Below are 25976 nucleotides of genomic sequence, written 5' to 3' on the forward strand. Positions count from 1 at the left end.
TGTATTAATACATTTTCTATAATTATGTGTTTTAAACGACGGAACTATTGATACGGGTTCCTTGTAGATGGTCGGAAATTGTCTACGAACGAACCAAACACAGGGGAGCAACAAAATTAACAAGCGAGCATTTGTTTGAGCTGATTCTCTCTTTATTTTTAATTGTACTACTTTTTTTCTGCAATTCACAATGTCAGACGAGGAAGAAGATTATATGTCGGATGCATTTCTCAGTAAAATGTAAGCAGTTTATGTTTGTATCGAAATAACGAAGATATGTAGCTGCCTAGCAAGATATTGTAAATTATGTAACTATAGTAATTTTCAGCAGTATAAAAATGATAAATTAATGTAGTATTTCTTTATTGAATTGAATTAATTACCTTCATTTAAAAAAAAGTAAACTTAACAGGTTTCAACAAAACAGTTGTAGCTAAAAGAATATAGGTATAAAATCTTATATAAATTTATCATCCCAGGAATTTTAGCTGAATTTTTCTGAATTTCTTCTGAATAGAAAAATCTGCCTGTTTGTTAAGTGCTCAATATAATGTAAAAATCAGCATTTTAGTTGAGTAATTTGAAGAGGCCAGTTAGCCTGACAGTCATGTTTTAAACTGTGGGAGGAACCCACGCATGCACAGGGAGAACATGCAAACTCCATGCAGAAAGACCCCAGGCCGGTCGAACCCAGAGCCTTCTTGCTGCAAGGCAATAGCTCTACCAACTGTGCCCCAAGTTTCTGTTTCCCATGTTTTTCCTGTTTATAGTCAAGATGTGAAGCCAGGAGTCAGCATGGTGAGGAGGGTGAAGGAAGCCATCAGAAAGGAGGAAAAACAAAAGGAGAAGAATATCCAGAACCGTCAGAAGAGTTACAAGGAGCAGGAGAAGGAGAGCCGAGAAGCAGCTTTACAGAGCTCCATCAGCAATCAGAACAAGGGCTTTGCACTTCTTCAAAAGATGGGTTACAAAGCTGGCCAAGGCCTTGGGAAAGAGGGTAAGTATAATCTTTCCTAATAATTTTGTCTTTAATCACGATTAGGCTCTTGAATTAAATGTAATGCTTCAGTTTTATGTGTCTTCAGGAGCAGGAAGGGTTGATCCAATTCCTCTAAGTATTAAAGCAGGTAAGCTTTTTTATATCATTCTGTGCTGATGAGTACAATTTGTTGTTTATTAAGGTTTCTGTTTTTGATCCTTCAGACAGAGGGGGTATTGGTATGGAAGAGATGAAAAAAAGAAAAGCTGAGGAGGAACTCCACCATTATCGTCAGAAAGTTCGAGCCAAACAGCAGAACGAGGCCAAGTCTCTGGAGGATTTTAGGTGAAGTTTGCAAGAGCATTTGAGATGTCCCTGAGGAGCCTCCCTGCTTACAGTAGAGCTGTTTTATTGTCTGTGTTTGCACCCCACTTCAGGTCAAGAGTCAGAACAGAGAGAGAAGAGCGGAAGATTGAAGGAGACCTGAGGAGGAGTCAGCGGTCTTGCGAGCAGCTTGACAACCAGAAGGTTAGGAGACATTTTAATATAAAGTTCCTTGCAAATAAACCATTTAACATTTTGTCACATTACAGCCAATAATATGCTTATGCTTTGACGTAATCATGTAATTGCAGCTCTGTCTGCATCTTGGGGGTTGTTGTCATACTGGAAGTTAAATCTCCACCCCAGTTTCAAGTGTTTTGCAGCCTCTAAAAGGCTTTCTTCCTAGGTTTCCCTTTATTTAGCTCCTATGTCCGATAAATAATTATGACAAATCTGTTTCCCTGTTGAAAAGCAGCATTTTTCACAGCATAATGCTTTCTCCGCCATGTCCCACCATCACAATGGTGTGGTCACAGTCTAGTTGTAATGTCCTGTTGTATATAGATCAAAAGGTTGAAATTCCTGCATGACTTGTGACAAACATCTAATGAAAATTCTTTCAACTTCCTTTAAATATAAGTTTCCATTTTGCCACAAAGGTCAGGTTTGCAGATGGTACTTTTGACAGCTGCTTCCACCTGAGCTATGGATCTCTGCAGCTCCTCTTGGTTGTTTCTCTGATCAGTGCTCGTCTTACTCAACCCTCATTTTAGATACTACAATGTGAGAATACATACAAAAAGAAGAAGTGGAAAATACTTTTTGAAGAAAAATCTCATTATCATTTTGACTAACTCTTAAAGTGACTCTTCATTGTTGTGTTGGTTTTCTTCTTACACATGAGGTATGTTTTTGTCTCAGGGCATAACTGCTCCCAGAGAACCCTGGTACTGGCCCAAAGGTGATGATGATGACGAGGAAGATCCTGTTGAAGAGGAGGACGAAGAGGAGGACGAAGAGGAAGAAATTCCAGAGCTAAATGTTGGTATTTATTTTAGGATATGCACTTCTCACAACAGTATAAAATCCCAGTGTTACCAAAAAAAGATATTAGTATTACTAAAAATATTTAGATATGAAATATATGCTCCATGCCAATGGAATTAATGTGTTTGCTGTTAAATTTACCATTATATTACCTTCAGGTGTTTTGCTCTCTCTTGCAGCCCTCTGATAAATTGCAAATTATTACATCCTATTTACGAGGAGTCCATTTTTACTGCGTATGGTGTGGAACCACATATAACGGTAAAGTTGAAACCATCATAAGATCTGTTTTATGCTCTTTTGCTGATGCATATATTATCTTTCTGCAGATGAGGAGGACCTGGCTTCTAATTGTCCAGGAGATACAGCAGCAGATCACGAGTGATCCTGATTGAGAGACATTCAGTAGCTTCCTTCTTGAAAAAACAGCAACATATATTCGTTTCTTAAAATATCTTTGACGTAATAAAGATAATGTTACAGTGCAAATCGGAATCAACAGACTTTGGAGCAACTGTATTTGATAATATTAGTTGTAATTTGTGAAACGTTCATTTATTGTTTAAATCTTCTGTCAGTTTTTGTGTTTGTTTTTTTCTTCTAAAATGTGATAAAGTTGCATTTACAAATTGTTTTAAAATGATGGCGGAATCTCTTTCATGTGTTTCAAAAGCAGCTATAGTAAAATAATTTTTCAAAAATCTTGTGTTGATGAAATTTGTTTTTTGTCATGTTCAAAAATTGTTGCTGACTTTGAGTTACTTAGAAAGAGGTCATATTGTTGATGGTTTAAAAAAAAACCATAATTATCTCTGCTTTTAGTATTTCTTTCCCCTAAATATCACTATACTGGGCGAGTCTGTAAATCATTTTTATTACCTTCCCTTCATAACTGTTTTTCTGCCGTGCATTTTTGTTACACCAAGTATTCCTTTGGCGATTTGAACTACATGTCCTGTCAACTGGAACCATTGTGAATCCCTACTGGATTTATATTTATTTACTTCCGTGTAAATAAATAATAAAGCCGTGTGACTTCCGCAGTTATAATTTCCAAAAGCTACAAACATATTTTTACAAAGGTAATGCAAAAAATAAAGAGGCCAATAAATATCTTCCACGTGGCCAAAAATGTTTAATACATTAATCAATTTTCATTCTTTTGCAAACTCTTCAGTCGCTTTTTAAATATTTAAATTATTGGAAATGTAAAGCTGGCTTTAAAAGTTAGATTTTTAATTAAAATAGTGAATGCATTAAACTCCACAGGAGTTGATATTTCAGACTGGACTTGAAGGCACCACGGGTGACGTTTCTGATGAAATCGAAACTTACGCCTCTGCTGTGGAAGCAGCGCTAACATGAAACCAGAAGAGTGTTACCTGGCTAGAACTGTGTTTTCTCTTATTTTATTGCACTTCAGAAGCTAATCTTATTCAAAAATGGATTCTGTAAACTACATAGCTAGACTGAACGAATACGCACAAAAAGAGCGACTGGAGCTGAAGTATGAGGAAGTTGGATGTGTTGGACCTGACCACATCAGAACGTGAGTTGGTGGGATTTTATTTTGTATTTTTGCCTCATTCTGGAAGTTTCTTCTACTTGCGCAAGTGTACTTGGAGATTTTAGTAAATCACTCAACCTTATGGAAATATATGCATGCTGTACGGTAACGTCAGTGAAGAAAACATCATAAAGACTAAGGAACACAGCAGTCAGATCATGGAGAAATGTGTGGGTTAAGTTATAGAACAGTATTCCCAAGTTTATTGCGACAAACAACCATGGACATACACACTCACACCCAAGGGCAATTTAGAGAGACCAATTAGTCTAGCAGGCATGTTAATGTTCTATGGGTGGAAGTCAGAGTACCTGGAGAGTAACCATACAATCACATGGAGAACACAGAAAGAAAACATTGGGGACTAAGCTCTGGTTAGATAACACCAGCAGTGAATATTTTATCCATTTGGTGGAAATTTAAATTTAAAAACAACACATTTTTTTATTCCGCAAAGCTGATAGAGCTTTGCGGAATAAAATGTATTTGAATTCAGACTCACCCTACACTGTTTGTTCTGTCACATTAAATCTCCCAAAATGTGAAAAAATTAGCAATAGTTCTTGTCAAACCATTCAGTCACATTCTAAACACAACTAATGCAGATCTTCTGAATCTTTTGCAGGTTTACTTTAAAAGCTGTTGTGAATGGAAAGCCATACCCTGAAGGTGTGGGGAAGAACAAGAAAGAAGCCAAACAGAGTGCTGCTAAAAATGCCCTGATGCATTTATTAAATGAAACTTCAGTTTCTGTAAGAATTATTGAATTAATGCACATTTCACATTTTGCATTGATGTGAAATATTAACGTGGGCTTTGTTGGATTTTTTTATTTATTTTTTTTGTCCTGACAGACAGGAAGCGTTGCAGAAGTTTCTTCTCCTCAGGTTCAGGTGAAAACTAATTACATGTGTTGGCTGAATGAATATGGACAAAGTAATAGGCTCATGATAAGAGCCGTGGAGAAAATCACACCTGGACCCAATAATTTATCTCAGTAGGTCTCCTTACATCATCCAGTTACTTTTACAGGTCTCAACTCAGTAGTACATGTTATATAAAAAGTATTCTTCTCATGATGGCATCAGATATTGTAGGTTTGTGGTGGGAGACAAGGAGTTTCCAGCTGCTTTTGGGAAAACCAAGAAGGAAGCCAGGGAGGAAGCTGCCAGGCTGGTGCATCATGAGATATTAGGCAATGAAACCTTAGATGTAAGTAGTGAGAGACATAAGTTTATTATTATCTTATCCTAAAATATCTAATTCCTGGATTCAATTTAAATGTTTTTTTCTGATTGCATGTTTTTGTTTGTTTTGTAGACTGGAGATGATCAGGACAGCGGCACATCAAGTCTGCCTAGTGAGGAAGTTGTCTCAGATATCAGGTGAGCCTGATGCTTTTCCCAGTGTTTGATCTAAAAGCCAGGATCCCTCCATGATGCTGCAATGTTTTTTTTGTTTCATTTTTTTTTCATCATTGTTGCAGCCTAAAATTACAGATTACGTAACATCTTTTTCAAAAAGTTGCAAATGTTTTAAAGCTTTATTTACACCATGCCATGATCATACCTAACGTGGAATTTGCGTCACATAACCTTCCCAAAAAAGACAAGCTTTTAACATGGTTAATAAGTGAAATGCAAATAATATTGTCAAGTACTTTTCTGAAATAGCACCCTTAATACAAATACATTTATGTCGTGGGGAAGTTCAATTTCAAGAGGGCTAAGGAGACTGGTCAAAACTCAGCCGGGTTGCTGTGATTGGTCAAAAATGAAGGAAATGCATAAAACGTAAAGTTGATTAGTCATATTTGCAGGAAAGTTGAGATGATTGGTGAAAATTGCAAGTCAAAATTTACGACTGATGAGTTAATAGACTTCCTACTAACTAAAATTAGTAGGAAGACTCAACTTCCTGGAGGGACTGTAAAACGTTTTATTAGTTATAATATTTTGTCTTTCAGTAATCGTGCCAAGCGGTTGAGCCTGCAGTCTGAAGACAGCATCCTTACAGAAACAAACTTCATTGGACTGATCAATTCTCACTGTCAGAAAACAAGGAGCACCTGTGCGTTTGTAGAAGATAAAAGAAGTGGCCCCCCTCACAACCCAATGTGAGCATAAGTGAACTTCTTTAAGCTGAATTCATAGCAACAGACTGATAAACTCTTTGCTTATTAATCTCTTCCTTTTGGACATTACAGATTTTCCTACAAGTTATTGATTAACAACGTGCAGTACTCTGTTGGTGAGGGCAAGAGCGTCAAGGATGCCAAACAGAATGCAGCTCAACTGGCCTTGTCTGCACTGAAGGAGCGGTCAGACTGGGACAGCAAGGTACCGATACTTAAGCTTTTTTAACGTAAGATCTAGTTCTGGTGCATCTAAATGAATTAAAAATATTGAAAAGTTGATTCATCTCATTTCATGGCCTGCCAACATTTCTTTTTAGTAAAAAAAAAATAATTTTTTTACTGGTCTACTCATACTATGTGAAAAGTAAAATTTTGGTTCTGTGTGTTTGCAGGTAGCTGAGTCTGATGACTGCACACAAGCCAAGCAGTCCCCTCCAACAAGCACACCGTAAGGCAGCTACCAGCTTTTGTCAAATATACTAGAAAAAAATGGCACTTTATTAAATTTAATCCTGATGAACTTAGTGTAAGTGGAGATTCAGTTTGGGTTTAAAACTCACCACAGGACTGATCGCATTGTTACATCACTTTAATAGGGGTGTAACCATACCTAACACTCACAAGATGAGACACAAAATTGAGATAACAAGAATAACACAGGAAAATATTTTAATATTACTTTCAATAAAACTTCAAAAGTCAAATTTATGCTTTAAAAAGGCCTTTATTCTGCTTTCTTACAGATTTTTGCCAGTTTTTTTCATGATTTATTTTCATTACTTCAGATGTTGGAACAATACTTAAACTATTCAAATTTGAAAATACTTTATTATGAAAGTGTTATGCTGTTATGACTGAGCCGTACAGCAGATAGATACACTTATAGTTGAACACGGCACTAACCGTGCATCTCTTCCAATCCTCAGGGACTCTAGTCGCACAAAATCAGGCCTGGCGACATCGGCCACAAGCGAATCAATTGTTTTCATGGATCCATCAAACCCACCCAAAGATCAGGTCTGTTATTTATTTCTATTGCTCCTGTCTTTCCTTTGCAGAACATACCGCAGCGGGTTTATTCATTAGAGTTTTTACCCAACTCATATTTTTGCTTTGTGTTTTGAGCTCTTAAAACCTGCGGTGACCCGGATGGTTCAACAAAATACTGAAGTCACAACACAAGACGAAGCACAGTAACAAAGCTGCAGCACCAAGATCTGATACTCTTTTGGTCGTCAGATCTTGGGGCTTTGCACTGGTGTTGTTAGTCTATTGAAGAAGGTCCCAAACACCGTGGTTTGTCATATACTTATGTTTTTCCGCTTAATATTGGACATTAACCAAACTTCCATTCTAGCATGACTTCCAACTGGCCACAACTTTCATTGTAAATTAATGAACAATCTATTATTTTTTACTTCCACTGTAAGTGGCTTGTTTTGTTTAGTTGCATCTTTTGTATTTCATTGAACCATTTTGGCCAGCGTGTAAAACATTGACATGGATTTTGAAATGGATTTAGAAAATTAGCATATTTAGTAAAATTATTGTTTCTCTGCTTTTTCAAAAGGTGATAAGTCCAGTTGTGAAGCCTAAAATAAAGTAAGCCGTCATCCCTACTGTAAAGTTGTACTTTCTTTCACCAAATGTCACTGGTTAAATCTTTTTTTTCTTGCCAGAATTGCTGCAATTTTCCCAAATGTCAAAGAGAACAGTAAAGAGGTAGGGAACGAAGGCAGTGACCATGACAATTTATATCTGTGGTTTTTTTTCAAAATACTCACATCCTCATTGTGGCTTTTATTAAGGACATGATAAATTTCAAAACCAATCAGGGAGGAAATCTTCAGAGTGTAAAATCACCAACTCAGACAGTTTCAAGGTATGGAAATTTAATTGGCACAACACACAAAGAGAGATTTCTTTTTTTAGGACATACAAGAGTAAATAAGACATGTTATCATATAGCTCAACCGCACTAACAACTTTTAATGCTTTTTAGTTTCAGCAGATTTGCAACAGACTACGAATCTATAAAACAACTCGATAAAGGAGCTTTTGGTCGTGTTTTTAAGGCGAAACGTAAACTGGAGGGAAAATATTACGCTGTAAAGATTGTGCGCTACAAAGAGTGAGTCAAGATTTTTTTTTTTCTTAACAGTGGGTTTTGGGGGGGGGGAATCCCCAAAACATATGCTTTAAAAACACAAATCAAGGTGGAATGTTTTCTGAATGTAGCCTATTTGTTGTACTTATTTGGATTAGAAAAACTCTGGAGGAGGTGAAGGTGTTGTCGGAGCTGAATCACTGTAACATCGTTCGGTACCACTCCTGCTGGCTGGAGGACACGGCCTACCAGTGGGATGCTTCCACTGACAGCAGCAGCGCTTCACAGTGAGTCCTCTGCTCTCTGGAGGTCTCTCACTCATCAAACCTGGTGTTTATTTCACCTTTGTGTTGTTTACTCTCCAGGTCTTCCACTGACCTGTCTATAAAGTATCTCTACATTCAGATGGAGTTGTGTGAGATTAAAACACTGCGGGTTTGGATAGACGAGAAAAACATCCAGAACCCTAAAAAATCCCTCAGAGACTCCAGGAGAAGAGAAGAGAGTGTGGATATTACAGTGCAAATGGTCAGTGGAGTCGATCACATTCACTCCAACATGCTCATCCACAGAGACCTGAAGGTGAGGCGGCTGGTTGGTTTCACCTGAAACTAAAACAGAAATACACAGTGACGCTTTGCAAAATGGCAAAAAATTAAGTTGATTCTATTGGGATTTTGTGAGCTGGACAATGAGTTTGACTTTATTGCCAACAGCAATTCAACAATCGATTAGCCAATTTTTACCAACCAAATCTTCTAGCAATTGAAAGTTTTACAGAAAACACAAATTATGTCTTTTGATAATCACAGTTTTTGTGTGTTGTTTTTGTATTTATTAAAGCAGGCTATAGCAGGCCAGCAGGCTTTGCTGCACTGAATGTTGCTTTTCAATAGTTTATTCTTGGCTAAATACAGCCAGCATTTTCAAAGAAAGAGTGACCCAAATCCTGTTCTTATTAGTAGGAATAGACCACATGTGCTTTGATTCTTTTCAATCGATTCCAAAATAATTTGCAAACTGGATGTCTTTCTTTTCATAAAGAAAATGTACAAAACTTCTTTTTGATTCTACTCCTCATCTCCTATAAAAGTGTCTGACAACCTTAAATGTTTGATTAAAATATTGCATGATTTGTTCATTGTTGAGCAGGTAAAAATGCAGTATATATTGTTGGAGTTGCAAAAATATATATAAAATATAAAAGTATATATTGTTGGAGTTGCAAAAATCTTTTCTTTTGGCCCTCAAATACTTCTAACTTGATATTTTTGGCTCAAGTGAAAAAATTTATAAACCAGTGAACTAGACCAACACAAATTGCTGATTATAAAATAGGGGAAAATTATTCATGGTTTTTGAGAAGTTTTACAAATAAAACTCTAAATAGTAGGCAGAAGAAGGCTTTATAGGGTAGGCAGCCTAATCCAGTTTTGGTAAATTATTGGTTTCATTTTGTTTTCTTTTTTTTGTAGTATAGTGCATCTGGAAAGTATTCACAGCAATTCCCTTTTTCATATTTTTTTATATTACAGCCTTATTCCAAATTGTATTTAATCAATCTCTTTTCTCAAAATTCTTCTCACAAATACCTCATTTGAAAAGGTGGAGGAAAAAACATTGAAATTTCTGCAAATTTAAAAAAAAACAGAAAACCAAGGAATATAATTTACATAAGTGCATTTGGGCAAATTCTGAACTATATCTTTCTGTGTCTCATGAATCTGCATGTTAGCCCGCTAACATCATGTTCAGCCGGAACGGCACAGTGAAGATCGGAGACTTTGGTCTCGTCACGTCTGAGATTGAAGATGATGAAGAGAACCAGAAAGAGAGAAGAGGGTATAAGGGAACTCCAACTTACATGGCGCCTGAGCAGGTGAGAACAGCTGTAGGAATGTCTCTTAAATATTTCATGGGTTTGTGTGGCTTTTGCTAATTCGGTGTCATTTTATAACAGAAGGAACGGAGGCTTTATGACCGGAAGGTGGACATATTTGCTTTGGGACTTATATTTTTTGAAGTCCTTTGGAACATACCCACTATGCATGAGAAAGAAAAGGTGAGGTTGTTTTTGTGTCTTGTTAAGCATTTCTTTGCTAGGTTGGAGCTGTGGGTTGGATGATGATGACCCTTTTAAATGTTTCTGGCAGAGTCCATCAGCTTTTCATTAAAAATGTCCAAACGTTTCAAAGATTTCAGCATGCCATGCCGACAAACAAGGTTCCCAGGATCTTTGGAGGAGATACATTTCTCATCATAGAGAAATGAATCGCAGTGTCGCCATAATTAACAGTATATACAACCTTCTTTGAGTGATAAACTTCTAATATTTTCTTTGGGAAATTTGCAGTAAAGACACTGTTTGTGATATGAGGTTTTTCTAAATGGGATCCTAAAAGTTTATACTGTTGTGTACTGGCTTTACCAATTTATGTTTCACAGTAACAAAAATATTACTGTTAAAAATTAATGTTAAAAATATCCAATGTTACAAATACACAGATTTTTTAGTGGAAGCATCGTTTTATGGGGAGTTTTTCTGTTATTTGAAAAGTGTTTTGCCGATGCTTCTTGTTTATTTCAACCTGACTAAATAATTTTCTTCTCCTTTATTGCTACTTGATTTCCAGATGTGGACGGATGTCAGAAACCAAAAGTTTCCTCCACAATTTCTGTATCATTTTTCTCAAGAGGTACTTGACTACTCTCTCAATCTGTGGACCATCTGAACTTTCACTTTGCTGATATTTGGTAGATGACACCTTGTAAGATAAATTACAAATGAAAATTTTTTATTTTTTTTTATTCTATTGGCACATAGAATAAGACAAATTATCTGCAATATTTAAATAATTACAATAAGTGGCCAATATAAAAAACATTCCCAGGAACTGAACCTGGGACTAATGTGTTGAGGGCTAAAGCCTCTTCATCTGGTCCAAAATATTAACTCAGTTATAATATGCGGGACTAAACAAGTAATCACTTTAGTAACTTATTCATGAAGCCTTGAAGGATAATGTGATAAACCAGGACAATAAAAGTTTTACAACAGGCTTTAATTAAGTTATTAAATAAATCCTAATACATGCATGTTCTCGATGTGTTTCTTTTTCAGAGCCAAATGATAAAATCGATGCTGTGTGAAAAACCAGAAGAACGACCGGAAGCAAGTAAAATAAAAACAGATTTAGAGGAGCACAAACGTTTGCTTGCAGAGCTTAAAACAATGCAGCTTGACAGCAAGACAGTAATCTGATTACTTCAGAGACACATTTGGAACCCTGATAAGGATCAATTATTCATTTAGTGACCAGTTATGTTGGACTCATAAGTTTTTTAACTAATACAGTGAAACTTCTTTAAAGATGAAATATATTTCTAAATGCTTGAGCTTATTGATTTGATTTGAGTACATTTGAAACGCAAGAACCTGGAAAATCTGAACTTGAATGTTTAAATATTTGCTTTTACGACAAAATCACATTTATGGGAAATACATTTTAATGATAAAAAAAACAAAATGTGACAGAAACTGGAAGGAAATGTTCCACAGTATGTAAAATTTAAACTCTTAGAGCACAACATTTTCTGATTAAGTACAAATAATTAATTACATTTGTGCCTTCGGTGTGGTCACATCCTTGATCCGTTATGTACAGCACAAGTCAGAAGTTTACATACACTTTGGATCTGCATGAATCTCTTTCATTCTGATATTTATGATTTATTTGAATCATGTTTTTCTTGTGGTGGACTTGATAATATAACCACAACTTCAGTGTTTTTTTTTAGATATGACTCTTTATTTATTGTTAATTTCTCTTTTATCCAAACAGAGTCACTATCATACAGACTCAAATATATACATACACCCCATCCAATATTTGGTTAAATGTCTCTTAGAAAGTTAACCCTAAACCACAGAGTTTTTGTAACCATCAACAAACTTCTGGCAAAACTCTCTGGATATTTGAATGTTCATTTTTGCAGAAATAGTGGAGTTTAATTTAAACTGGTTGGTTTGTTGGCACAGACCTGGTTAAGTCTAGAAATCTTTAACATGGTCGAGGTCATTGCAGGAGGTTATTGTTAGCCTGCTTTATTCACTCCAAACAGGTTTTCATGTCATGTTTGTCAAGCCAGGTCCAACCCTCTGACTCAAACTGTTATTGAGGTGTATGAAGTAGATACGCCATTATTTACAAAGTAAATAACGGTGGGTAAATACCAAAACCTATGGTATTTACACACATTATTACACAGATGCTAGTGGTCTGTGTTAATACATTTTGTATTTAAACACACCAATAATGAGAATGAAGGACAAATTCCATATACTTGGACTTGGGGTGCCCAAGTTCAGTCTTCAAGAGCTGCTATCCTGCAACTTTTAGATGCATCCTTTCTCCAACACAGCTGCATCAAATGGCTGAATTCTACAGTGGCTCAAACATCGAAACGCTGCAAACACATGAATGATGCAAACTCCAAAACATACAAACACACCAAAAAGAAATAAATTCAACAGAAAAATGCTGCAACCATAGAAAATAGAAGCCAAAGAGAAAGTGCCACAAACAGCAAGAACCACAGCAAGTATAAAACACTTCAAATTTGCTCCACAAAACGGAAGTGGTCCAGACCACTAGGTGGAATCTGGAGAATGTGATATTACCTACATGTATGCTACTGTTGTATAATTTTGAAAAAGACAAAGCATAATGAACCTTTTTTTTCTTCTGGACATAATGTTAAATCATAACATTCTGTCTTTACTGAGGGTCGAGTCCCATACGATTTTGGTGGTCAACTCCCCCTAGTGGTCTGTTTGCAATATTTTTATACTTGCTGCTGTTTTTGCTATTTGGGACATTTTTTCTTCAGCTTCTATATCTTTTGGTTGCAGCGTTTTGTCTGCTGCTGCAGCATTTTTCTTTTGTAAAACGTTTCTGTTGCTTTTGGGTTTTTTTTTATGTTTTGGAGTTTGCACTGTTCATGCGTTTGCAATGAGTTTCGCTGCTTGCTACGTCTTTGCACCTGTCAGCCAGGTCAGTGAGCTTTGCGGAGATCTGGTAACAAGTTATTCATTTGATTCAGGTGTGTAGGAGAAGGGATACATCTAAAAGTTTCAGCATGGTAGCTCTCGAGGACTGGATTTGGGGACTATTCTTCTATAACTTGACTTCAAATCAACAAGTAGTCAGAACTGGATGTTCCTGACAAGAAAAACTACCCCAAACATAAATGAAAACTGGTTTGGGTAAAGATAAAAAAGGTCTATCATTAACCTTTTGAAATAGCTTAATAGCTATAGAAAATGATGACATTACACGTACAATCCAGGGCCGTGCCAGTAAACTAACCAGTTTAAATTAACTCTACCTTTTCTGATATAAAAAGAGGTCAAATATTCAGAGATTTATACCAGAAGCTTATTGATGGTTACAAACGCCCGATGGTTGAGGTGCAACTTTTTTAGGGACATTTAACCAAGTATTTGTAAGAGTGTATGAATATATTTGAGCCTGCATGTATGACCTTCTTTGTGTAAGAGGGAACAATTCAAAATAAAGTCAAACGTGTTCAGCTAGTTCTCTTTTTAAAATGCACCAATATTGTTTGCCGATGGTTCTGATTGTTCTTCTTCCCTTTATTTTTATTCTACTTTGTTTTTCAAATTATGTTAGATTTTCATTTTCATTGTGGTTTCAGTCTGTTTTCGGGTGAGTTAACTTACAAAACAAAAAGATTGAACAGTTGGTTATCAGCCCTGTCTTTAAGAGAAGGAGATTTTTAAGGTGTTTAAAGCAGGTATGTAGAGAAATTTTTTTAAATTCTGGTTGTAAAGATGTAACTTGCATGTGAGGTCAGACTTTTGAAACCCTTCTTGCAATTAATGTGAAAGACACCCTCCTGTATTTAAAGAGGTTTGAGCAGAGCAGAGGGCGAGGATGCAGGGAGCTATCTGCCATTTTTGTAGTTCTCCACTGTGTAATTGCTGCAAAACAAAAGCAAAATTTCAGTTTTGTTTAGTTTTAGTTCTGCAGCCTGGGTGTGTTGTGTCCTAAGCTAAATGAGGCAGCATGAATTACTAATTGTATAAATGCTTTGCAAACAATAGTGATTTCTGCAGTAAAGCTTCAGTTTTGAGATTTAGAGGCCACTGGAAATGAATATGAGATGAACAACATGGACATGAACCAGTCTCTGGTTGGCTGGCTGATAGATGACCTTCACTGTCTGTTCCCCATCTCTCTCTGCTTTGCTCAGGCCTCTCCAGATATAAATGAGTTTTTAACACATTTTTTGCAGGCAATGTTTCAGATGATGCTACCTCTGTAAGCAGTAGCAGGATTTACTATTTTCCATAGCATCACCAACAGAAAATGTGAATACAAAATTCTAGACACTGGCCCAAGTGTCACATCAAATCAGTAAGGTCTTGCATTTTGAGGGATATTTATAACCGTTAATATTGAGTATGTGTTGTGTGATGAGGTGTTTTGTGTCTGGCACTTTACTTGATGGTATAAAATAATGGATTCAGTTTTATCAGGAGAGGTTTTTAACAAAAATGTCATTGTGAGAAAATAGTCTTGCTTTGGGTTTTAAATATAAGCTTGTTTAAGATAATTTTAATACTATTTCTGGCAGTTTTTACAATGTTGCATCACAACATTTCATATTGTAATGAAAGACCAAACTGGAAAATTAAACCATGTGAAATTTATGAGTTGTTCTGCTTCTGTGTGCTTAATTTTTATTCACAAAATCTGAAGTTAATTATGTGAAAAAACTTGCATGTAATTTGTGATAAAACTTGAATTTGTTTTGTTTCCCACCCAGTACTCCAATAAGTCTAAAAAACTACATGTTATTTGCAGACCTTAATTGGCAAAAAAATTGTTAAATAATACACTTAGTAAAATGTATAAATGTATCATTTTTATATATTTTCCAAGTTGTGATAAGCAGAAAAAAAATAAAATTGAGTATTTAAATATATTTCCTGTTACTTTTACCTAAAAAAATGTCTGCTCTGGTTCACATGAAATAACAGGCTGGCTGACTGAAATGCAATCAAATAATCTTTGTAAAATACTGTTATTAACCTAATAGTTCTGAGAATAAGACATTCACTGTAGAAATTCAGAAAAAAAAAAAAAAGTATTCTTGATAGAGAAAAAAGCACATTTATTTCAAGGCCAAAAGCTATGCCCCATGTTTACATGGTCTTTGCAGTCCAGGAATTTATTTGAGCATTTTCCAGGTCTTGGTAAGTATGGAACAATGTTTCCACAGACTTTTACAGAATCAATATTTAGCTTTTTGACATGTTCAAAAGTAAAAAAAAAGAGGCAATTTCTGAAATGTGTGGTATTTAGACTATATATATATATATATATATATATATATATATATATATATATATGTATATGTGTGTGTGTGTGCTAGAAGCTATAATAATAATAAACTGCTCAAAAGAAAAATTGGGGACTTATATCTGGAAAAGTATGTAATTTAAAAATGTGCAGGAGCCCTAGATGTAGTCAGAATTCACAGAAGAGTCATTAAAAACAAATCATTTTAACATTTCTTAACATTACTAGACGTCTTGCAACCATCCAGAAAGTTCCAAATGAACTGAAAGAACTTCCGCTTTTCACCAACCTTTTTCCGGAAGTTGTAATGCTTAGTTTCTATTCGTCCGGCTGGATGACAGAATCGAAACTTACAGAAGAACAAGGCAGCTGTGCTGAAACGAATCTTGAATATAGGCAGAAGCTGAAGCAGAGACCAGCCAGACAGAGCCAGGACGCGGTTTACTGTATATGATGGCGTTCTCAGACACTGGCAACGCAATTTCTAATCTCTACATGTATGGACAGATGCATGGTCTCAAGGTAGATTATAAGGACCTTGACTCCGAGGGCCCCGATCATAATAAACAGTAAGTGTTAATATTTTTCTTTTGAAATTTGGGAGGGGCATTTAGTCCGCATTTGGGCTGTGATAGAGAAACCTTAAAACAGGTAATAATAAGTATAGTTTAGTGGATTGGGCAATAAGTATAGTTTAGTGCTGACTGATTTCAGCAAGAACTACTGAAATCAGTCATTATATCATAAATGATCAAAATAGTTATTTATCAAACTTGTGCTGTCGTAATTATGCAAATTCATTAATAAATTCTGCGTTTATCAATGTATTATGTGAATTGTACCTTGTCACTGATTGATTAAATAAAAACCCAGGAAGTAAGCTACACAGGTAGACTTTTATAACGGTGTTATATAACATTCAGTTTTAAATTACATCTACCACCCATTGCTGAAATGTAGAAAATAAGCAATTGTTTGTTTGTTATATGTATCTATAGCCTAATTAAAAACAAATAGTTACTTCACTTACCTTCTACATATTCAAGTTTCTGCCTTGCCTCCAAGCATCGAGTGCAGTTCCATTAGCTCAAGAAGCAGAAGACCAAAACACAAAGACAGATTATTCAATAAACAGTGGAGGTTTTGAGGACACATTGCGGTAGAGAAAGTATGAATGTATGACCACAAACTGCTGTATTGTATTTGGATCTTATGTGATGTACCAACATAAATCATAAGAGTGAGTGAAAGAAAAATAATGCATGGTTTTTAAATGTTTCAAATCTGAGAAGTGTGGTGTCTATATGTATTTAACCTGGTGTAATCTATTACTTAAAAATATTGGACACCAGCCTTCAGAATTAATTAATTGATTAGTAAAAAGCAAATATCTAAATAAATCTTAGTTTTGCTCCATATGACCTATAAAAGCTTCAGATGTTTGTTTGACAGCATTAGAGGACAAACAACACCATGAAGACCAAGGAACACACATGAGGGAGAAACCTGTGGAGAAGTTTAGAGCAGTGTGAGAAGGGAGGTTAGGCATATGACATCACTGAAAACCTTCCAAAATATGGACATCCATATCTAGATGACATTAATAAGAGGTGCATCCCTGAGGCAGGAGGCCTATTTTAACTCTGAAGGAGCTGCAGAGATCCACTTTTTTTTTTGCAAGTCTTGAAAACTGAAGTTCACAAATGGTTGTCCATCCTTCAGCTTGATCTAATTGTAAAGAAAAAATGAAAAAAATCTCATCTTCTAGACATGCAAAGCTGGTTTAGAAAAGTGTCACGTTTGTTTCTTACAACTGTTGTACAGATGATTTTGTCGTCTTATGGGTAAAAATGGTATTGTACAAATAAATAACATGGAGAAAGATTTTGACTTAACTTTTTATTTTTAAAGATTCACTGCGAGATTCCTTGTAGATGGAAAACCCTATCCCATTGGCATGGGAAAAAACAAGCAGGATGCCAAACTGAATGCAGCCGAGAATGCTATAAGATGTCTTCGTGGAGACCAACAGGACACAGTAAGATTCCTCTTATGTGTGAAACAAAACTACGTGCAATGATTCAAAACAATCATTTAGGTCCCTAAATGGTGAATAATTGTTGTCTTGACAGGCAGAATATTCAGCAGAAACGTCTTCACCTGCTAGGCAAAATGACATTAACTACATATGTTGGCTTAATCAATATGGTCAAATAAAGAGGGTGACGGTAAAACCAGAGGAGACGGCAAGGCCTGGACCCCATAATGCAACTCAGTAAGTTTACCACATTGCTGCACATTTCGTCTGTGCTATGAACTAACCACTTGAAATTCATATTTGTTGAACTAGCTGGTGTAAGTTTGTAGTGGGTGACACTGAATACCCAGAAGTCTCTGGAAAATCGAAGAGAGAAGCAAAGGAGGAAGCTGCCAAGTTGGTGTATGAGATTATAAATAGTGGTCAATCCCCAGAGGTAAGTAGCAATACAGATTATTAGGCATTTAGATGCAAACATCATAGCTTGCAAATTTTGCTGGGAGTTTTGTGTATGTCTTGAATTAGAACTGTTTTCCCAGTGTGGGATGGCAATGCAATTTTGAAGATTCATTAAAACAAGAAGTGGGTTCATTGATTTCTGTATTTAATATTTTGTTTTTATCTACTCAAATATTTACATACTTGCCCCTATAATATTTGTTTAAATGCTCATTTTGGAACAAGTTGTTTTTGTAGCCATCAGTCCTAACTTCATATTTCATCACATTTCTTTTTGTAGTTTTTGGGATAATTAAAATAGATTTTCTGGCCCAGATGTGACTGTTAGCCATAATCTATACCCTTTAGCATAAAGAGAGAGGACAAAGCAGTTCTAGAAGCTTAATGTCAGCTGCTTTATCCATCCATAGACCAGCTTGAATGTGTGTTTGAGATCACTGTGTTGATGGAACATCAATTCATCCTGGGCTTTCAGACCTCTTAGCATTGTAACAGCCATCAAGCATGGTAGTGGCAGCATTATGCTGCGGGGCTGTTTAGGTCCACAGGTGTGCTGGTGCATTTTACAAAGTGGATCCATGTATGCATCTATTTGCAGTCAAATGTCTGAGCACCTATAATGGAACAAGCATTTCACTTGCACTAGTTTGTATTGACTTTTCACTAATCAAGCATAAGATTATGACCAGCATGGGCACCCTGACTCTATTTCACAATCCCATATGCAAACTGATGCATTCTGTAATGGACACTACATAGTTCTTCTGATACACATAATAGGCTGTGTTTTTCAACAACTTGCCAAAAACCACAGACCATATAAGACTTCTGTAATAGCCCCAGACTAATAAGTAAAAGCTTTCTTATACTTAACAGGCTGCATTCCTCTTTGTTAATTATCTAATTTTTTGCTTTAAGGTCATAGATTCCCCAGTTCATCAAAATCAGATGGTCAATAAAAACTTAAATGGTCTCAGGTGAGTACATAACAGCAGGTTATTTATTATGGGTGGAGATTTTTAGGTCTGTCAGTTCAGAATGCTACAATGCAATTATAAATTATCATTGTCACAACATGGTGTAACTCCAGCAAACCACTGTGCATAATTAATAATTTAATGCACAATACATTTTAGTTAAATGATAAAGAATACATACCTTAGATGAGATTATGTAAAATAGGAACATAAAGAGTGGATGGAACATGGAAGTGCTTCAAATTTTAAGTTAAAAGCTTTGATTTCCTCGGATTATTAGTTGACATTCAGATAATAAAGTTTTAATGTTTGTTAATCAACTCTGAATTGCCCATGTCAACATCTCAAAGCTTCAAAAGTAAATTTCTATCCCTCACCCCTGTTTAGTTAAGATGTCTTCACAAATGTGAAATTGTGTTTGTTTGTTTGTTTCAGTCCAAAGACAAAAAGCCTGAGCATAAACTCAGAAGACAACAATTCTACAGAGCCAAGGTTTTCTGCAATTATCCACAACTACTGTCAGAGAAAAAAACTCAGTCTTGAATTTATGTTAGTAAAAAGAAGTGGACCTCCTCATAACCCTCGGTAAGAATCTTCTCACCTGAAACAGTTTTGCCTTTACTCCTGAATTGTTGACTGATGTTAAGTGAACATGAAGATATCAAGATCCCTTTTCTTCAATGCAGATTTTCCTTCAAATTAAAAATTGACACAAGGGAATACCCTGAGGCTGAGGGTAAAAACATCCCAGAAGCCAAACATAATGCAGCAAAGTTAGCATGGTCTGCTCTTCAAGAGCAGTCAGACTACGACAGCAAGGTGGGCAATGTTCAGATTTCTCTGGTATTGAGTTCAGACCGACAGCAAATTAAAATGTTCTTCACTCTTCCTTTGCATTGCAGGTGTCTGTTGGATCAACCGAATCTGAAGATGGAGCAGCAGGACCATCACAATCAGATGCAATGTAAAGCATTTCCTGACAAAAACAGCTGAACACCTTGGAGAGCTGAATTCTATAGCTGTACTCACATGGTTGTACCTGTTTGTCTTCTTTCTCAGGGACTCAAATGAGTCAAATGACTTAATAATATTTGCTGATTCCTCAAATCCCCCCAAAACCCAGGTTTGTTTATCACAGATAAAAAATTTATATCTAAATCATGACTCTACTCTGCAGGATAACTTAAGACTATGCATTAATTTACACGGTAAAGCAAAGCCAGGTCATCTTTTTGAGACTGAATTACTCAGTGTGTCGTTATCTCTAAGTATAAATACCAGAAAAAAACGGCCACAGAGTAAAAGCTTGAATTTCAAAATTAGGTATGAAAAAGTAGTTCCTATTTTGTAGAGTGAAGGAGTAAAACTTGTCGCGACAAGTTGGCGTACCTGATCTGTGAATCATAATTATGTACTACTTTGTGTTGGTCTGTCACATAAAATGACAAAGAAAAAATTGAAGCTTGTGATTGAAATATTATTAAATGAAATTGAAGCAATGTGAAGGTTGCAAGTTATCTCCAGTTATTGGGAAAAGACATTTCTACCAAGAAAAACTAAATGGAGATGTTTAAGGTAATAACAAGAAAAAAATTATGTGTTCTGTTGTGAATTTTAGATGTCCAGAGAAACTGGATCTGGAGAAAATGCACCATCACCCATGTCACAGTAAGTCCTTTTAAAAAGACACACCATGTTTTTTTCAGTGGGGATGTATGGAGTATGAATGAACAGTCATTATCTTACTTCAGTAGCAAGTGGTACATCCTGATGGCTACCAGGTCACTCTCTGGTCCATTGGGGAGCTCAGGCACCATATGTAGAGAGGGGCACACCTACTATAGGTGTGATTCTCAGCCTGAGCCAGTCTTCTCCCTCTGCTTCCTTTCCTGATTCAAGAACAAATACTTGCACCATGTAAAACAACATGAATGCTATGTTTTACTATCAGGTTAAATGCTAGTTATGTTAGGCATGGTGACACCTTGTCATCTCTGTAGGTTGTTTAGATTTTCACTGTTTTGTGGACTTAAGAGCATTTGGTACATGAATTGCATCCAATGTCACTTTTAGAATATCCCCCTGCTGATTAATTCAGACTTAAGTCCATGGTTGTTGTTTTTGGATGACATCAAGAAATCTGAGCCTTGGCAGGATAAATTAGGCAGCTTCTGTGTACCAATATATGTTTCAATACAAAAATGATTTGGTGAACAAATACTTAGGACAATATAGTGTATTTGAAATCAAAACTGAGATTGTTTTGACCACTGTCTGCTGCAGGTTAATGGTTGTTTAGTAATTTTCATGATTACGCTTGTTCTCTACTTATATGAAAAGAAGCTTGTAGAACATGGAATCTTAACAGGAACACTGTAGAACAATAATTTCTATTAATGTTTTGTTAAAGAGATTCTGGTGAGCCGTCACAGAGCGAGATGACCGGCTCGTCTGATCCGGCGGATTCTTCACAAGCTTCTTCAGACCAGGTTTTGCTTTTGTTTTAAACTATGAACGCATTGTTTGATGCTTATGTAGACACTCATATGATATCTGTAAATGTAGGAGTTACAAACATTACAGAGCCTTCTGTAAAAACAAATGAGGATTTATATAAAATGAACACACTACAAAGGTACATACTGCAGTTAATATAATTTGAACTGTACCTTGTAAATCTGCCTTGAAGCTTCTATGTTCTCTTGTAGATCATAATTAGGCCACCAGCCCCATTCATAGGGCTCACCTTAAGATACCATAATTGTTGCTTCTCACACTTCCATTAATGTGGAGCAGCAGAAATTACAAGTGTTCTGCTGATGCATTTTCTGCATTAATCATTTGGGGAAAAAATAGTAATATGAATTTTTTTTATTGTAGGGAATAAAATCTCACTAAGAAAAATATCTTATTGCTATGGTTGCAGTTTCAATTCAATTAGCAGATATTGCTACTAAACTGAAGTTCTAGTATTTGTACAGTTTCTCTCTAAGTAGTTCTCAATTAATGCATTTCTATAATTAAAATACATACATTATTGGGGGTTTTTTACAGAATGATGTGGAAAACCAGAAAATCACAAACCCAAGTAACCCACCAGTGCAGTCAAGGTATTGAAAAACATTTTATTGCACTAAAATTATAGACTTTTATAAGTATTAAAGACCAATGCACGTTTTTGTGTCTAAGCAATCTGTTTAATGTCTAAAGATTCACATCAGAGTTTGAGATCCTTAAATATCTTGGTGGAGGAGGTTTTGGTCGCGTTTTTATGGTGAAGGAAAAACTGTTGGGTCTGGATTATGCAGTGAAGATCGTTCCTGGAACAGAGTGAGTATGTGGTGCTGCTCTGGGCACAAAAACAGAAACATTGGTACAAGATTTCAGGAAAAAACAGTTAAGCTGTTTCACTGAGGGTGGTTGTATTTGTATTATTTTTAATTAGAAAAGCTTTGCGAGAGGTGACGGTGTTATCAGAACTCCAACACGAAAACATTGTCAGATACTACAACTGTTGGATGGAGGATTCAAAAGTGCAACAAGAGAAAGTCCAAAAGAAACTAAAAGAGTAAGAGTTTTCTCCTCTAGTTTCACATAAGTGGATTCATCTTACAGACTGACAGAAAAATCACATTTTGCCTTTTTACCTGCAAGTGTCATATGTGGACAGTACCTCTTCATTAAGATGGAATTATGTAAATCTGCAACCCTCAAACAATGGATTGGTGAGAGGAACGAAGAGGATCTACCACACAGCCAGAGAGGAGCAGACAGTCTTCCTATTGCATTGCAAATAGTCAGCGGAGTGGAATATATTCACTCCAACAACTTCATTCACAGAGACCTAAAGGTGAGGCTTGGGCTTTTACACTGCTGCTTTGGTTGGTCGGTAGGTTCCTTCTTTCCTTCCTTCCTTCCTTGAATTCTCCCTTGCTTGTGTTATATCTTCATTTTTTCTCTTACCACAATTTCTCTCTTGAAACTTTCATTGGGAATCTTCTTTCATTTTTTCATTAAAAATGTGCATGTGGCTTGAAGCAAACTGGATATAATCCAATGATGGACACTTCAAAATATTTTCCTTATTTTAAATATTTATAGGGGACCTGTTGAGCAAAATTCACATTTTGAGCATTTTTGTACTTTCTTTTGGGTCTGCTTCTAAAGCAGCCCAACTACTAAAAAAAACATTCAGATGTTTTTTGGCAATAGGTTCGTGTTTTTTGGTGTCTTGAAAATGAGCCATTTCAAAAACCTCCTGAATGTTAAGTCACAAATTATCAGGCAATGCCCCTGTTTCAGGGGCTTCATTAGCCCATGTTTCAGTATGTTGGTGGTTTAGTAATTTCAGTTTTCATAAAGGATTAGTTGTTCGATCCAAGAAGTTTGATAATCACTTTAATCATTTTTTTTTTGTTTTTCACTTCTCAGCCTCTCAACATAATGTTTGGAAAAAATGGGAAGGTGAAGATTGGGGACTTTGGTCTCGTCACTATTGACAGACGTGAAATCTTGATCGACAGAACAGAAGGGCCAGGAACCAAAATCTACATGGCTCCTGAACAAGTAAGTAAAGTAATGTGCTAGAGCTAACACGAGTTTATTGTATAGTAGAATAAAAAATAGAGGTGTTTAAACACTTAGACATTTAAAAACTGAAAACAAGATCTTAAAATCAATTCCAAAGGAAATGGACAACCATTGTAGGAAATACCAAATTGGGCTGATATGTTAATTCTGAGTTGTCTCTGCTAACACATACTATACAGTGACAAATCATAAATTACACGATTTCAGAAGGGCACTTTTTTTGTCCAGACGAAAAAGAGAAGGCATTCCTGTACAACCTAGTATCTTTCTGGACACACCCCTCCTCATAACTGATGACCTGCTGTGCAAAAAACAAACAAAACCAATTGAAATATACAAGCTAATTACTAGAATAATAAATAATTGTAAAATTAACTTTTTGATGTTTTAACAGGAAAGTAATAGATATGATCGTAAAGTGGACATGTTTTCTCTGGGTCTGATCTTTTTTGAACTTCTTTGGAAAATCTCAACTGGCCACGAAAGAGCAAAGGTTAGACTTTTATAATAAGACTGATTTTAATCACTCTGTGTGTTTTCTCTTGCACTGTTTTTCTTTGAAATGTGATATAGAATTATTGCCTTAACAAACTGTTTTTCTTCTTTGTTACTATTAGATTTGGGAAAATGCAAGAAACAACAAGCTTCCCAAAGAGTTTTCACACAATTTTCCCTTTGAGGTACATTATTATATTTTTAAGTCTCTGCCAATTTATTCACCAAATGCACTTATCTGAGAAACTGTTTTATGGAGCCTCATACTAATAAAGGTTCATTGTTCCTATTTTTGATTTTAGTCCCGAATTATCAAATCTTTGCTGTCTGAGAACCCAGATGATCGACCTGAAGCAAGTCAAGTGAAGGAACAACTGGAGAGAACAAACCAACACCTGGACCAACACAGTGTGTGAAAGTCAAAAGAATGAGAGTTTGGTCGTACAGAAGGAGGAGATGCTTTATTTTCACATGATCTGTGGAGAAAGTTGTCAACATGCAGCACTTTGGAGGAATTTTTAGCATTGCAAAAAAAATCATCATGATTTAAAGTGTGTCTTGCAATAATTACAACTTAAATAATCATGCTTGTTCTAAAAAAAAATGTTGGGTCATTTTAGGAGCCGGTTTCCTTATTCTTCTGTAGAAATAAATCATCTTTATAAAATCTATGGGACAACTGGGAGGAAAAACTAAAGGCAGGCTTGTTGGGTTGCCAGAAAGCAAGCTGCATTTTTTATTAAACTGTTACCCCTCTGAAACTCAATTAACTTCAGCAACATGATGCATTTTGATGCACAGAAAGTTAAACAATCATTCAGAGGATGTTCTTGTTTTTAAACAATGTACAAAAATGCATGCAGTGAAATTTTTAGATTTTCCTAAGTATTTTTGGTTTTAAATGTCATTTATAAACCATTTTCTTCTGTTAATTATTTTTGTCAAAATCTACAGTGATTTGCAGTTTTGTTGCTTAGAACAAAACTCTGCAAACCCACACAAGGTTTAGGACCACAGTCAACACACAAGGTATAACATTAAATCTTGAAAAAATATTAACTGCTAAATGTGATATTTTACCATTTATAATTATTCATCTGAATATGACCAACTGCTAGTAAAAATATTGTAACATCTGATAGGATGTGGGTACAAAATTTGTTGTTTACAGCTACAAAGGGACGACCTTAAACTTACTGCTAAGTAATCCATCCCACAGTAAAATAAAGAATCTTTAAAGAGCTCATAAACATTTACTGCCATCAAAACCTCCGTTATGTGCCTTAAAGCATTTTGATTTATGTTTAAATCTGATGCATCATCATATGTTATCATGAATTTAGGAGCAAAAATATTGTTATTGGTTAGGGTTATCAGCAATGTATTATCCATCCATTTGTAATACAAATGGATGTTTACATCTCATGTTTTTGAACTGAAATGTAATAAAAAGTTTATTAAAAAACATATGCTTTGCTGTTGATGCTGAGTGATTATACTATAAGCTTATTTTTGGTGGCCACTGCGAAACAACGCCTCTCCACTCGGCTACATGTGAACTCTAATTGCTATGGGCCGAATCTTCCTTTAACACTTGAGGTTCTGCAATAACTTCTATTTACAGCCGCTCACCTCCAGCCCAGATCCCGTCAGCAGCGGCTTTAAAAGATTGCAATCAAATAAAATATATTAAATAAATGAATAAAACTGTTTCATCCATAACTTAAAAAAAATACTAATAATTTAAATAAAATAGCTACTTATAGGGTGCTTATTGTAACAGCTTATTGTTGCCGTGTGAAACTATTTGGAGATCAAAATGTTGCCAGACATTTTGATCTGGCAACAATAAGCTGCCAGATCAGCTT

General features: G+C 35.7%; 2 protein-coding genes across 3 annotated transcripts; both read left to right on the forward strand.

The window, feature by feature from the left end:
- Nucleotides 1–69: 69 nt before the first annotated feature.
- Nucleotides 70–3385, forward strand: gpatch11 (G patch domain containing 11). Of its 2 annotated transcripts, none has more exons than XM_008430265.3 (8): nt 70–240; nt 771–997; nt 1086–1127; nt 1204–1324; nt 1417–1507; nt 2225–2344; nt 2530–2611; nt 2680–3385. In XM_008430265.3, the coding sequence occupies exons 1-8, from the start codon at nt 191–193 to the stop codon at nt 2733–2735; spliced, it is 789 nt and encodes a 262-aa protein (XP_008428487.1). In that variant the 5' UTR covers nt 70–190; the 3' UTR covers nt 2736–3385. The 2 variants fall into 2 exon arrangements, with proteins under 2 accessions (XP_008428487.1, XP_081472142.1); XM_081616016.1 differs by having other exon boundaries at nt 795–997.
- Nucleotides 3386–3604: 219 nt separating this feature from the next.
- Nucleotides 3605–25571, forward strand: eif2ak2 (eukaryotic translation initiation factor 2-alpha kinase 2). The gene is given in 37 exon segments (XM_081616630.1): nt 3605–3899; nt 4543–4669; nt 4772–4914; nt 5006–5129; nt 5238–5302; nt 5884–6033; nt 6124–6256; nt 6447–6502; nt 6981–7071; nt 7625–7656; nt 7734–7776; nt 7863–7936; nt 8057–8185; nt 8320–8743; nt 9897–10040; nt 10122–10223; nt 10795–10857; nt 11283–11417; nt 15946–16118; nt 17461–17587; nt 17682–17824; nt 17900–18023; nt 18965–19023; nt 19459–19608; nt 19710–19842; nt 19926–19987; nt 20083–20146; nt 20642–20691; nt 21434–21512; nt 22078–22133; nt 22234–22353; nt 22469–22591; nt 22678–22873; nt 23455–23589; nt 24008–24106; nt 24231–24293; nt 24411–25571. Coding segments are annotated over 37 exon segments (4212 nt in total). The 5' UTR covers nt 3605–3792; the 3' UTR covers nt 24525–25571.
- The last annotated feature ends 405 nt before the right edge of the window (nt 25572–25976 follow it).

Source organism: Poecilia reticulata, chromosome 15, assembly GCF_904066995.2.
Source record: "Poecilia reticulata chromosome 15, P_reticulata-male-v2, whole genome shotgun sequence".
NCBI classification, from domain to species: domain Eukaryota; kingdom Metazoa; phylum Chordata; class Actinopteri; order Cyprinodontiformes; family Poeciliidae; genus Poecilia; species Poecilia reticulata.